The sequence below is a fragment of the Notamacropus eugenii genome, chromosome 1 (assembly GCF_028372415.1).
Source record: "Notamacropus eugenii isolate mMacEug1 chromosome 1, mMacEug1.pri_v2, whole genome shotgun sequence".
NCBI lineage: Eukaryota > Metazoa > Chordata > Mammalia > Diprotodontia > Macropodidae > Notamacropus > Notamacropus eugenii.
Window position 1 is genome coordinate 135,532,722 of NC_092872.1, and position 15,973 is coordinate 135,548,694.

Genomic DNA, 15,973 nt, shown 5'->3' on the forward strand with positions numbered 1-15,973 from the left:
CTTGGAAATCCATCTGGCCCTGGAGATTTTTTCCTAGGGAGATCATTGATGGTTGGTTCAATTTCTTTTTCTGAGATGGGATTGTTTAAGTATTCAACCTCCTCTTCTATTAATCTGGGCAATTTACATTTTTTAAAATACTCATTCATCTCACTTAGATTGTAGAATTTATGGGCATAAAGTTGGGCAAAGTAATTTTTTTTGTTTTAATTTCCTCTTCATTAGAGGTGAGTTCACCCCTTTCATTTTTGATATTGGTAATTTGGTTTTCTTCTTTCTTTTTTTAATCAAATTGACCAAAGGTTTGTCAATTTTATTAGTTTTTTCATAAAACCAACTATTAGTTTTATTTATCAATTCAATAGTTTTCTTAATTTCAATTTTATTGATCTCTCCTTTGGTTTTCAGTATTTCTAATTTGGTATTTACTTGGGAATGTTCAGTTTGTTCTTTTTCTAGCTTTTTCAGCTCTATGCCCAAGTCATTGATCTCCTCTTTCTCTGCTTTATTCCTGTAGGCATTCAAAGATATAAAACTTCCCCTAGTTGTAGTATCCCATAAGATTTGGTAGGTTGTCTCATTATTGTCCTTCTCTTCAATGAAGTTGTTGATTATTTCTATGATTTTTTGTTTTACCCACTCCTTCTTTAGGATTAGATTATTTAGTTTCCAATTAATTTTTGGTTTATCTTTCCATGGCCTTTTATTGCATATAATTTTTATTGCATTATGATCTGAGAAGAATGCATTGACTATCTCTGCCTTTCTGCACTGGATTGTGAGGTTTTTATGCCCTAGAACATGGTCAGTTTTTGTATATGTGCCATGTACTGATGAAAAAAAGGTGTATTCCTTTCTATCCCCATTCAGTTTTCTCCAGATATCTATCATATCTACCTTGTCTAGAGTTCTACTCACCTCCTTAACTTCTTTCTTGTTTATTTTAAGGTTAGATTTATCAAGTTCAGAGAGGGGGGGGGGGCTGACATCTCCCATTAGTATAGTTTTGCTGTCTATTTCTTCCTGCAACTCCCTTAACTTCCCCTCTAAGAATTTGGATGCTATACCACTTGGAGCATATATGTTTAGTAATGAAATTGCTTTGTTGTCTATTGTGCCTTTTAGCAGGATATAGTTTCCTTCCTTATCTCTTTTGATTCGATCTATTTCTGCTTTTGCTTTGTCTGAGATTCAGATTGCTACCCCTGCTTTTCTTACATTAGCTGAAGCACAATATATTCTGCTCCAACCTTTTGCCTTTACTATGTGTGTATCCCCCTGTTTCAAACATTTCTTGTAAACAACATATTGTTGGATTATGGCTTTTAATCCATTCTGCTATCCATCTCCATTTTATGGGAGAGTTCATTCCATTCACATTCACAGTTATGGTTACAATCTGTGTCTTTCCCTCCATCCTCTTTCCACTGTTTGTGCTTTTAGTTCTCCCATCTCCCTTCCCCTCCTCAATAGAGTTTTCACTTTTGACCACCACCTCCTAGAGTCTTCCTTTTCTTCTTTTAGCCCCCCTCCCTTTTACTTCCCTTTACCTTTACTACTTCTTCCCCCCTTTTAGCTTCCCCTCTCCTTTCTTCCCCCTTCCCCTCCTGTGACCCATACAGCTAGTTAGATTTATATACTTAAGTTTATCATTCCCTCTTTGAACCAAATCAGATGAGAGTACCCCTCAAACAATGCTCACCTCCTTCCCCATTTTCCCTCTACTATAATATAATTTTGTGCTTCCTCCTGTGATGTAATTTATCATTTTCTGCTTCCTCTTTTTCACATCTCCTGTTACAGTGTCTTTGCATCCTTGAATCACATTTTTATTATCACATCATTTAATTTATTCCCATTCCCTCTATCTATGTATATCCCTTTTATACTTCATAATAGATACACAATTCTCAAGATTAATAAGTCTCATCTTCCCTTATAGGGAAGTAAACAGTTTGCCCAAATTGAGTAGCAAGTTTTTCTTTTCCCTTTTTTACCTTTTTATGCCTCTCTTGAGACCTGTGTTTGAAGATGGAATTTTCTTTTGAGTTCTAGCCTTTTCGTCAGGAAGGTCTGAAAATCCCCTATTTCTTTGAATGTCCATCTCCTTGCCTGAAGTGTTAGGCTGAACTTCACTGGGTAATTGATCCTTGGTTGTAGTCCCACCTCCTTTGCCTTACGGAATATCATATTCCAATTCCTTCTTTCTTTTAATATAGAAGCTGCAAGGTACTGTGTGATCCCGATTGTAGCTTCTCGATATTTGACTGGTTTCTTTCTGGCTGCCTGTAGTATTTTCTCCTTCACTTGATAGTTCTGGAATCTGCAACAATATTTCTTGGTGTTTTTAGTTTGGGATTCCTTTGGGGAGGTGAATGGTGGATTCTTTCAATAACTATTTGGCCATCTAGATCTAGCACTTCTGGGCAGTTTTCCTTGATGATTTCTTGAAAGATTTATCATTTGGGGAATGACATGTATTCTTATAAATTTGACTCAGTTCTCTTATATATTCAAGAAATGAGGCCTTTATCAGAGACACTTGCTATAAAATTTTGCCCAGCTTTCTGCTTTTAATCTAGGTTGCATTGATTTTTAATTTAATATAATTATGATTATCTATTTTATATTTTGTAATATAAATATATGTATATATATAATATATATAAATATGTATGTATCTCTTGTTTTGTCATGAAATGCTTCCCCTCCACGTAGATCTGACAGGTAGACTGACTGTCCGACTTTTTCCTTACTCTTCTAGTTTGCTTATGGTGTCACCCTTTCTGTCTAAATCACGCCAAAGGTCTATCATCTTTAACTTTTCTAATATTATATTTACCTCCTTAGTTTCTTTCTTCTTTCTGTTTTGTTAGATTTATCACATTTTGAGAGGGAACAGTTGAGGTCTCCTGCAAGTATAGTTTTGTTGTGTATTTCTTCCTATAACTCATTTATCTTCTCCTTTATGAATTTCAATGCCATGCCACTTGGTGCATAAATGTTAGTATTGATTATTGCTTCATTGTCTATGGTAACTTAAGGTGTTGTTTCCTTCCTTATCTCTTTTAATTAGATCTATTTTTGCTTTTATTTTGAGATCAGGATTGCTACTGTTGCTTTTTTAAAAATTTCAGCTGATACATAATGGATTCTGCTCCAGTCCCTTACCTCTGCGTGTGTCTGTCTACTTCAAGTGTGTTTCTTGTAAACATGTTGTAGGATTCTGTTTTTTGATCCACTCTGCTATCCACTTCCATTTCATGGGTTAATTTCAATTTTCTTTTAATTTTATGGCTACAGACATAAATTTGAACCCAATAATATAAATCTGACACTGCTTCCCTTTCTTCTCCATCTATTTGCCAGGAAGTGATGGGATCAGTTGCCAAGATCTCAGGTTCTTTAGTATTTCTTGAGTGAATGAGTAAGAATCCATCTACTTGAATATTTTCATCATGCTCTGTAAAGAATTAGGATATAAAGAATCAAAATAAATATATAAAGTGTTTTGCAAGCCTTAAGATGTTATGCAAATGCCAGTGGTGATGATGATGATGATGACAATGATCATGAATATAAAATGTCTCCTGCCCTCCAGGAGTGTCTAGCATAATTATGGGCACAGGCTACTTTTGTAAGGAGATCCTAATGTAAAAAGTATTAATTTAGTGTTATAAATAAAAGATGCTATCGGAATTTGCTTCATTTGAAGAAGTGAGAAGTCAGTTTAGGTTCTGGTGCCCAGGGGAGGCTTCCTGGAGGAGGTAAGACAAGACCTAGACTTTGAAGGAAAAACTAAACAAAGAAAAGACAGGCAAAAAGTGTAAGGAGTGCAATTCAGGTAGGGAAAATGACTTGAATACTACCAAGGCAATGAGAATGCACCAGATGTTTGTGGGAAAGTGTATTTCACAATTCTAGAGGAACAAGGATGGAAGTGGTCTAATCAGAGGATGTAATTGTGGGATGGGAGATTGGGGTCAGACTGTGAATGAATAATGGATCTGGACACTAATTATGTATTTTAATATTTGTTCTGATAGCAATGTCCAGAGAACAGTAGAAACATCCGGGAGGTACAGTGCGCATCCTATAACAACAAGCCTTTCATGGGTCGATTTTATGAATGGGAACCATTTGCAGAAGGTAAGAGAAAACCTAGATAACTTATGGTAATTATTTGCAAAATTTCTCCTGATTCTTTTGATTATTGAATTTGAATTAATTACTTTACATGTGTCATAGGTGTCTAGCACAAGGGGGGGAACAAGATTTGTTCTGTCAAGTTTAGATTCATTCTAAGGTCTGCTCTTAAGGACCTATGGGGCCACATGTGTCCTCAAGGTCACAGGTCCTCACCCCTGGTCTAGCATATTATTTATACCTATTTTTGCCGTTGAAGACTTGGAGTTAGAGGATTTGTCCTTGTATGTAATTCTTGAGAACAGACTAGAAAAGAAACACTTAAGGCCTTCCATTTTCATTTTAAAAAATGATTTAGTGTTATATGTTGCTTCAGCTTGTTGACAATGACCGGGGTACTTGGGAATTTCTTTTATTTGTTGATACTTACAGTTCCAATATGCCCTTTTAGAACTAAGAAACAAATGAACTTGTTGAACTTGTTTTGTTTTCTGTCAAGAAAAATTACTTTTTTTGGAAGGGGAAATGAATTTGTGGAATTAAAACATTTAACTTTTTAATTTTTCTCCTTTGTTTCTTCCTTTGATTCTTATTTTATTCAAGGGGCTATTCCTTAAGTATGTACTATGCTGTTGCTAAAAGGGAGACAGGGTCAATCTTTTGAATGTGTATTCTTAATCATTAGGTATGTCATTTAATATATTAGAAAATAGTTATGCCCATGTTCTGATAGTGGGAGAGAAGATTAAAGGAAATTAATTGGAGGATTTAAGAATAAAAATAGAGATAGATTTATTGATGTAGGGTTGATATATGTTACTAGCTCTTCTTATCAAGCTCTATATAAGATCATCTGTGGAAAGCAATGGTGGTAGAGTGGAAGATGGGAACTTACTATGATAGGTCAAGAAAAGCTACATCAAGGAAATTTTTAAAAAGCTAATTAAAGGAGTGACGGAGCCTTATAGAAGACCTGATATTAAAGGTAGCTGTGAAATAACTACCCTTCGAGTCATAGGGTCACAGATTTGGTTCTGGAAGGGGACTTAGAGATCATCTTGTCCAATCCCCTCTCATATGGATGAGGAAACTCAACCTCAAAAGGAATGAAGAGGCTTGCTCAAAGCCACACAAGTAGCAAATTAAAATGTTCAGGAGGTAGAGCAAATTTAGAATAGCTTGGAAATAAAACAGATAGATAATGTAATAGAGTTCTGGCCCTGAAGTCAGAAACATCTGAGTTCACATCTGTCCTCAAGTATTAGCTATGTAATCCTGGGCAAATTACTTAGCCTTTGTCTGCCTAGTTTCCCACTAAATGAAACAAAAATAAAATAAAAATAACACTACTTACATGTAGGGTTGTTGTCAGGTTGAAAGAGATAATATTTACAAACCTGCAAATCTTAAAGCACTATGTGAATGCTAGGTATGATGTTATTAGGAATGACTCATTGAACTGGCAGCAGTGTGAGAAACTGAATGAAAATAAAATAGATGTCTTATGGTGAGTAAATTAAGGTTAAGTTGATTTAGGAGAATAGGAGAAATGACTAAAAAGTTTATGATTGAGAGGGGCAGCACCAACATCAATATCTGAACATAGACATTATCCAGGGTTGTGGCCATACTATTTGTGACTGATGTGAAGTGAATATTATCAGAGGTAAGGAAAGGATTGAGGATCAGCTAGGTGGCACAGTGGATAGAGTGTCAGGGCCTGGAGTCAGGAAGATCTGAGTTCAAATCTCATCTCAGAGTGTCACCCTGGGCAAATCATTTAACCCCTATTTTCCTCAGCTCCTCATCAGTAAAATGGGGACACACTGGAGAAAGAAATAGCAAACCACTCCAGTATCTTTGCCAGAAAAACTCCCGATGGGGTCACAAAGATTGGACATGACTGAAAGGATCAGGGGCTCAGATAGGCTGTCACTGTGGATGCAAAAGACAATAGGCATCATGGCAGGTGATGAGGTAAGAGCAAGAAAGTCAGTAAATGGAAGAAATTATCTAAAAAGTAGAACAAATCTTAGGCAGGCATGAGAAGGCATGCAACAGAAGGGATGGGCAGCATGCAGCACTGGTAAGGATTTTTAATATAGGGAGGTCCTCTGAGCTACTAACTAGCATAGAAGGTCACACACACACACACACACACACACACACACGGCTTAATGCTTTTTGTTGGTGATGCATATGCATAATAAAGGCAAATGAATATCATCTGCCAACTACTTATTTTCTTTATTTACTTATTTATCCATCCAACTATTTATTCATTTTATTATTTAGGGAATAGGAAAGTGTGGGTGCGTTCCTGGAACAAAATCATTGAATAAATGCTTTTTGAAGGACTCTATGTACACACACAAACAGATTTATCTTTGAAACAGGTTTTGAAGGAGATGATTAAGGATACAGGCTCATCATCAGGGGTTTAGTCGGAGTTAAAAGGAATTTTCCAGATCATGTGAGATCATGGTCACAGACTTCAGATCAGCACTAGACAAAGAGAATCAAAAGAATAGATATAATCTTAGTCTTGGGAATGTTCTATTGGTTGAAACATTAGCTGCCTGTTTAGGTGTAGTTAGCCAATGCTAACTCCCTAACAAGTTAGCCATTGCACCTTAGGTGGGTGGGGGCAGAGAACAACAGCTGATCCTGAAGAGCCAACGTGAGGTAGATGGTAATGCCAAGCAAAAATGACATGACAGTGTAGATATGGTACCTGGCAGAAGAAAGCATGATTGTATCACCAGAGGTCATTGCTCTAGACAGTTAGAAGTGTGAGTTGTCATTGCCAAGTATATCCCCTGGCCACATAGTTCATCACATCTGTTCTCTCAGCCTGTATTCTTTCCCATCGTCGAATTGTTACCTCGTGTGTGCATGGAGGCAATCTTTTTGCTGTTACTTAATGTTCTATGTTATTTGATTAAATGTCTTTTGTTTCACACACATGTTTTCTCTGGCTGGTTAAAAAGTAAATATATTAATGTGAGTTTACAAACAATGATTTTGAGTGAATACTGACCTCTATTTAACCTCTAATCTGGGATAGCTTTTTGGGGAAGCCTATGAGTATATGTACAGTCACAGGTGGGAATGTGGGGGGCAGGAGCTATACTAGCACTGCATGACAAGGGATCCAGGCATTTCATAGACAAGCTGGTTAAAATGTATTCGTATTTAAGAATGATCATATTTGCCTATGTTTCTGTATATGGGTTAACAGCTGTTTTATTGGGAAGGAGTATCAGAGAAGGAAAAGTAAAATCCATCAACAGTGCCCACCATCAAGGAATCTGCTCATATCATCGTTTCCTCATGAGTTGCAATTGTGCTGTCAAACAGTTACATTTTATGATTTGTTTGGCTGTCTACCAGCTTTTTTTATCTGAAACTGCCTGGAGTTTGGCTATGGTGGGCGAGGAATACTCCTACTTGGTCTCCTTTAAATTGCCCTCAGCTCATCTAGAAAGCATTTTGCAACTGATTGGAAGTATAGTTTAGTGGAATGAGTGCTAAATGACCCCTTAAGAGAATTGTTCTAGCCTGTCACAGAATTTCACTGAGTGTCAGTGACCTTGTTTGAAAGTGGGATGGTTAGACTACTGATGCTAAGACTGAGCTCTAAAATGGATTCTGTTCAGGGCTGTGGTACTTAGGATATAAAGACAAAAATGTAAATAGTCCCTGTTCTCAAGGAGCTTATATTCTATATATGTTCCTAATTCTTTTGGTATTCTAATACTTGTCCAGAGGCAAAGAAGTGATAATGGAGCAACCTGGTACAATGTATTGGCAGTGGAGTCAGATGACCTGAGTTCAAGTCCTCCTTCTAATTCCTACTAGCTATGTGATCTGGATCAAGTCACACCTTGCACCTGAGTTTTCTTATCTGTCAAATGAGGCTGAATGTACTCTGTGGACCTTCTAGCTGTAGCTCTATGATACCTATAGATCATATTTATATAGCCCTTGGATGTTTTCAAAGCACTTTACAATAACATAGGTGCTCTTATACCCATTTAACATACGAGAAACCTGAGGCTCAGATATGTACAGGAAATTGGCCAGCAGCACAGAGGCATTTTACCCAATGTTCTACAGTGACAGGTGGTTAATAAACATTTGATTGAGGTCTCTTGGTTTCTGCATGAATCAGCCATGAGGCTTTTGTGGTAGGTTAGTTATCATCCATAAACCTGACTTTCAGTGGAGTAAAAGCCTGTGCAAGTAAACAGATTATCCATCCAAGTGCTATTTTAATTATAATTTTTCATGCAAAACTTATTGACATTTTTCATTTAAAATTCATGGATCAAAAATGTTAGTAACTGAGACAGTCTGTCTTCATTGTAATCAAAAGTCCTTTGACCTTTGTTCACCATGGAGATCACTTTCCTCTTCACTAATTCCCAGGATGACCACCAGGCGGAGTGGCTAATGGTCCTGGAGTAGGCATTTGCATTTGATGGCCTGATTCTTATGCTGGGTTCTTGGGTTTGTTTGGATGCCTTTTCAGCTCCCATGTGTCTAGTTGGTCAAACAGCTGCACTCATTTAACACAGTGCCATATAGAATAGTAAACACATTCTCCCACCAATCCATTCATTTGGCCAGATGGTTCTTCTTAGGCACTTAATCTTGTTTCCTGGATATGGTGACCCTGTCTTTTGATAAGGTCTCTGGGAATTTTTTCTCACAGCATTAGTCTTACCATTTGCAAAAGCCAGCTCCAGTGGAGCTAAAATAGACTGTTAAAAAGGAAGACTTCTGTTTTGCTTTCCTGTTAGCACTTCTTTAAGGTTAGGGGTTGATATTGTAGAGAGTAGTGCCTGTGTCTGTATACTACCAGCCTCATTATCAGACATTTAGGAAGTGTGTTCTATATGCCAAGTGATAGGATCCCTGATCCCTTTCTTGAGCACACCCTCACGGAAAGGTTCCAGAAAGCTGACTATTGAGCCTTTGGCACAGATGGACTTCAGCCGTTTCACAGAATCATGACAATTTTATAATTGGAAAAAGACCTCAGCAGTCATGTACTTCAACAAAGAAGAAAGAGAAGAAGGAGGAGGAGAGGAATGGAAGAGGAAGATGATGAAGAGAAAACAGTGGGCAAATCCCCTTAACTTCTAGGGCCTTTGTTACCATGTCTGTAAAAGGAAGGGATCAGGGTACATGGTGAGTAAGGTCCTTTCTGGTTCCAAATATATGATCCTAAGGCCTCTTCTACAATATATCTAGTAAGTGATCACATCCAACATTCCTTGAAATCTCCAATAAGGGATCATAGATCTTTGGCTGGAAAGGACTTCAGAGGTCATTTAATCCAAAACTCTCATTTAGTAGATGAGGGAACTGAAGTCCAGAGAGAAGATATATGACTTGTCCAAGGTCACATAGGCAGTTTGTGTCAAAAATGGAATTTGAACCAAGTCTTGCCTCTATCTTTACAATGGAGAGAGATCTAAATAGGGCTCTCTGATTTGTTACCCTGTTCATCTTGGGTATTGTGGAAGAAAAAGGGATGAACTTAGAGTTGGATGAATTTGATGCATAAAATAAGTAGGGAGATTAATGCATGTAGCTATTCTCAATGAAATAACTTTACCAGGAATGAGGAGCAGGGGAGAAGGGGAGGAATATCAGAGTGCCAAAGGAAATGGCAAATGGGATTGATGAATCACTGTCTGTAATCTGTGAAAGGTCACTGGGAACAGGAGAGCAGATACCATAGGACTGAGGAAGGTTAGATGCTGTACTGACTTTTAGAGAGGAGAAAAACATATATGCTACTGACTGTAGGCTAACTATAGGGAGTCTGTTTTTGATTCCTGACACAAGTCTAGAATGTGTTCTTATTAAAAGAATGGTCAGTGAACACCTAAATAAGGACATGGTGATCACAGAGGCAGCCATGGTTTCATCAGTAGCAAGTCTTGCCAGACTGAATTCTTGGAAAAAAGTTTCTGGCCTGATAAATTGAGTGTCATAGATTTGCCTAAATTTTAGTTTATGGTATATTTTTATAGTTTACCTAGATTTTGGCTCCCATAGAGCTGTCAGACATAGCCAACAAATTAAATGAGAGTCAGGATTTAAAAAGCTCTTGATAAACAATTATAATTTGTCTCCTCCTCTCCAGACTACTTTTTGTCTTGCTCCAGTGGCCTTCTAAAGTAGGAAATGGATTGGAAGGCAATGGTATTGTGCTGGAACCCAATAGCTCCTCAGGGAAATCATTCCACTTTTGGACAACAGTATTAGAAAGTTTGTCCTTGCCACAAGTCTAAATTTGATTCTTTGCAATTTCCACTCGTTGCTCCTAGTGCTGCCCTCTAGGGCCAAAGAGGACCAATTGAACCCTCTTCCTCATGGTATTACATCAAGCACTTGAAAATAATTATCATTTTTCCCTTGAGTCTTTTCTTCTTTGGGCTAAATATTCTTTGTTCCTTCAACTGAACTTCATATATTTTGAATTTAAGGTTCCCTACTGTCCTGGTTTCCCTTCTCTGGACATGCTTTAGTTTATTAATGTCCTTCCTAAATTGTGGTGAACTGAATAGAAGGCTCCAGATGTTATGACTTCTTCTTGGAAGCAATGTGTCTCTAAATTCAATATATGATTTCATTAACTTTTTTGGCCATCATATCCCATTTTGTGGTTCATTTTAACCCCAAGATCTTGTTTCTGACAAACAGCTGTTTAACCATGCCTCCAATATTTTAATCTCTTTGGGCTTTGGTTATTCAGAAGTAAAATTAGGGAATTGGACTAGATGGTCTTCAAGTACCTTTCAGCTCTAAATATCTGATCTTGTGATATTGTATTTGTGAAGTCAGTTTTTAACCCAAGATTTCCCTGTGCACATTCTAAATGCTTCATTAGCTCCATAGGTCATCCACAGACACGGACAGACAAAATAAAACAAGGGGACACAAGTAGGGCACAACTGATTGACTCAAATGAAAAGTCCAAGAGACATAATTTTCTGGGTAGTCAATAATCAGTTTATTAATTAGGCTAGCAGATATAATAAATTGAGGTCAATGGTTCTCTTGGAAGTCGTAGAAAGCCCCTTGAATGTTGAAATGCCTTTGGATGAGAGGTTGTCCCTGATGGGTGGAAATCAACTCTGAGAGAATGAATATTATAATGAGAGGTGGGTCTTTTCTAGTGAGGGGCTGGGTACATGTGACTTTAATCATGTCAGCACTCTTGGACAAAAAGACTCCTCTCAAGCTGGACCTTAAATAATCTAGCCAAAGGGATCCATTTCCACACAGGCCTTTAAATTGAACACAGTTTAATTCAACTGAATTCAACACAATTCAGTTCTGTGTTCAAATTGAACACAGAATTCACCTAGAGTAGCTTCTCTTTATCCTTTAAGAAGAAATAAGCCCTTCCAGTTTGGTGGGGTCCCATCCCGTACTTCATAAGGAAATAAAAAGAGAAAAAACCCTACCAATAATTGGTTATTAATAACAAAAAAGAGGATCTTTGGGTCTTTCGGTATGTAAAATTGGTTATTAATATAATGAGAAAATAATCATTTTCTTATGTTGCAGGCCCTGTCAAGCAGAGCACAAAGACATAGAGACTATAGCAATCAACCCTGGGTGACTGTAGCCATATTCCCTTATTATGGCATATTTATGTGTATACATGTATGTATAAATGTATATAAGTATATGTATGTATATACATATACATGTGTGTATATCTTGTTCATACAGGATGCTTTTGCCTTTTAAGCAATGATTTAAGGTGCACCATCAGTACCACTGTGTTGTTTCTACGTGCTTAAGTATAGTGCATTAATTCTGGCCAGTGATACACTTTCCCATCATAGTGGATAGACGAACTTGTCCCCTTCCCACCTAAGCCAGTCAGTTCCGTTACTTCTCCTGTCATGACAACATTTGGGACATAAAGAAGTGTAAGATATGGTCCTCCTTCTTTTAATCAAATGCAAGTTCCCTAGGAGTAAGAATGATTTGATATTCTCGGTCTTTGTACCCCCCAAATCTAGTTCAATGCTTGGTAATTTGTAGGAGCTTAGTAAATGTTTGCTGATTGACTGATTGCCCTCAAAGGATTTGTAAACTGGTTAGGATATAATAATCAATAACTGTTTATCTTTTATCATTCTTGGAGTACTTTGAACCTCATTACACTTATAATGTTCTATTTTATTTATCTGTTTATTTGTTACCTGTTGTTATTTGTTGTTTAGTATTTCAGTCTGTTCAACTCTTCATGACCCCATGGATCACCTGTACAACACTGTAAGTCCTGTGAAGACAGAGAATGTATTTTCTATCTTTTTGTATGGGCTAGTTAGAGGGATACTTCTGTACTCTCTTGGTTATCGAGGAGAATGAAGTATTTCTTAAGTAAATAAGACAAAGACTTCATTGTGGTAACAAAAGCAACAGAAGCTATATAAATGGAAAGGAGAATCCCAACTTGTGGCAGGAAGTTGGAAGATGTGAGAAGGACACAGAAGAGAAAGGGAAATAGATTTCTGAAAGCTCAGAGCTAAGTCACAGATAGAAAGTTCTTCCTGAAGAGGAGGGACCCAGACCTGCTTGTTCTCTAGTTGGTGATGATAGGGATCCACAGGTGCTGTGAGATGAGAGATAATGCAACGTCAGAAGAAGAAGAGAAGAAGGGTGGTGGCTGGTGACTCCTTGCTCGGATATGTTATGGTATCTGCTTGTTGACCTATTAATAAAAGAGAAGTTTGCGGTCTTCCTGGGGCTTGTGTCCAGGACCTAACAGAGAATTTTCTGATACTTGTTACAATGAATAACTACTCTTCACTTAAAAAAAAAATTAATTTGGACACATAACACAGCTAGACATTACAAAATTTGAGGCAAAAAAAATTTTAAAATAAAACCTGAAGAAATTAGGGGCAGAAGTAGTGTTTTCATCAGTACTTATCAAAAACCAGGACTTCAGAAGAGAGTGGCAAATTTGGGAATTGAATAGCTGTTAAGAAGATAGTATCTGAGAATACATATTTCCATTTCTGCAACATAAATAAAATCTAGGATGGATGGATTTCTGGACAGGAATGGAATGTATCTAACAAAATGTGTGTATATATGTATGCATACATACATATACACATAGACACACACACATATGTATGCACATATGTGTATGCATATACACACACATATATTTTTGGGATCCTTGCAAATGTAATAAAAATTAATTTAAATTGGAAATAAAAGGAGCCATCAAATTACATAATGTGGACAGCAGCTCCAGTATAAGAAGGATAACAATAGAGATTCCTAGAGAGTCACAAATACTGCATTTCTTTCTACTTCTGATGTTCTTGACCCAAATGTTCTCTCTCATGCTACTTCTTCCTGATTCCTAGATTTCACCACATGAGTAAATTTTTTTCCCCATCTCTTCTCATCTCTTTTATCTCTTCTTATCCCTTTGAATAAGGTTTATAGCCTTCTAAGCCATATTCTCTAATTATTGGTCTTGTCCCATCAAGTTTTAGTGATAATGATGAAGTCACATTTCCTTCCTTCCAACAAGTTTCCCTTGCTTGTTATCACTGGCCCTCTACAAGAGCGAAGGAGAAACGGCCGCAAGAATTTGTTATTAATATTTTTGCGTATGTGTATGGCCATCTAAGACATTGGGCTTTATTGATATCTCCTTTTACTACAGCCAAAGGCAAGCTCGCTGGCTCAAAGTCTGCAAAATTTGTTGTCTTCCCTTTCAGGAAAATGAAGACACTTCTTCTTTTCTAATTCTGTGAATTCCCTTCCAGTCTCTGTTAGAAAATGACCAGCAGCTCAGCAGTAACATCTGCCACTTCTCTAAGTACATGAATCTGATCTGGAGCATCCAGCTGGTCTGGTGACTTTAACTCCTTAGCAGCAAATAGGGACTGTGATTTATCACCCTCTTCATGTTGGCTATTGTGGAAGAAGAGGGATGGATTTAGGGTTGGATAAACTGGATAAACAAATATGTAGGGAGACAACTAGTGCATCCAATTACTCTCGGTGAAATCACTTTACCAGGTCCAGAGGAAAAAAAACACGTATCAGAGTGCCAAAAGAAATGACAAGTAGGACTGATGTGTCACTGTCTGTAATCTACAGAAGGTCACAGGGAATAGGAGAGTAGGTACCATATGACTGAGCAAGGGCAAATGTTGTAATGACATTCCGAGAAGGGAAGAGAATGGATGCTGTAAACTACAGGCTAAGGAGTTTGTCTGATTCCTGACACAATTCTAGAATGTGTTATTATTAAAGGGTTAGTTAATGAAGAGCTAAACAAGAAAGTGGTGACCTCAGAGTCAACCATAACTTCATCAAGAGCAGGTATTACCAGTTTCAACTCATTTTCTTTTTTTGAAAAAAAGTTTCTCTCCTGGTAGATCAAAAGAGCATCCTAGATTTGCCCAATTTTAGTTTATGTTTTTTTATTGTTTACCTAGATTTTAGATATCATAGAGCTGTCAAGGATAGCTCACATATTATATAACAGAGTCAGCGTCCAAAAAAGCTTTTGATAGACCAGGATAATCTCTCTCCTTCTTTCTATCTTTGAGTTGTCTTTGAGTCCAAGCAGTGGTCCCACCTCTGAGACCTCCTTCAGTTGGTGATTTCCTCCCTGAATGTCCACTTGAGGAAGTAATTACACCAACCATGTTGACCTCTAGTCTGGCTCAGTTCCCGATTCTCTGGACAACTTTTCTATCTCTCCTGCTTTTCTTACTTCTTTTTAATTCTTGTTTCTAAATTTCCTTTTATGTTTTATCTTCCCCTCCTAGAGGGTAAGCTCCTTGAGAACAAGTACTGAGTCTCTTTATCCTTATACTTTTATTGGATTAAAAAAACTTTTATAAAGACAAGATACAGGGGAAATGTGGACATCAAGTAATTTGTTATAAAAAACCCAAACACTAAGGTTTTTTAGTGATCTACAACCTTTAATCTGAATCAACAGTGTGAGGTGGCAAACTAGAGTGAATTCAAGTTTAGGCTACACTAAAAGAAGTGTAATATTCAAGACTTGGGAGAACTTTTCCTAGTCAGATAATATCTGGAAAACATGCAAAAAATTCTAACCAGGATATTGAATGGTTTTAAGATCCTGATATATCACTTAATAATCACCTGTTAAGTGCTTAATAGATGCCTCAATGAATATATATGAGTGTATGTCCATAAACAGGACAGCTAGGTGGTGCAGTGGATGGAATGTTGGGCTTACAGTCAGGAAGACTCATCTTCCTGAGTTCAAATCTGACCTCAGATATGTATTTGCTGTGTGACCCTGGACCAGTCACTTAATCTCTTTGCTTCAATTTCTTCAGCTATAAAATGAGCTGAAGAAGGAAATGGCAAACCACTCCAGTATCTTTGCCAAGAAATTCCAAATGAGGTCAGGTAGAGTCAGATACTACTGAAAAAAAAAACTGGATAATAACAAAATCTCCATATACACACAAATTTTATACATATACATTCACATAAATTATATATGTGCATATATGTTTGCATACATGCATATACATACAAAGAAGAACTAAGAATTGTTGAAGAAACTGAACATTTAACTTGGGGAAAACAAGATTTTGGGGGTAGGGCATGGTGGGCTTTCAATCTAATGACCATCTACAATTGATAATAAAACATGCTATGCACCTGCTGATAGATGATTAACTTGGGATAGAGAATGAAACCCATATTTTTTGGCATGTCCAATGAAGGATTTTTTTTTTTGCTTACTATGCATACTTTTTACAAGGATTAT

The 15,973-nt window shown here is 37.1% G+C and overlaps 1 protein-coding gene across 2 annotated transcripts in view; it reads left to right on the forward strand.

Annotated features, from left to right (window-relative positions):
* THSD4 (thrombospondin type 1 domain containing 4) overlaps positions 1-15,973 on the forward strand; it is a 946,642-nt gene that overhangs the window by 277,795 nt on the left and 652,874 nt on the right. For both annotated transcript variants that reach the window (XM_072615569.1, XM_072615563.1), the window contains exon 6: positions 4,047-4,149. In XM_072615569.1, coding sequence (XP_072471670.1) covers positions 4,047-4,149 — 103 coding nt within the window. The remainder of the gene's footprint in view (positions 1-4,046; positions 4,150-15,973) is intronic.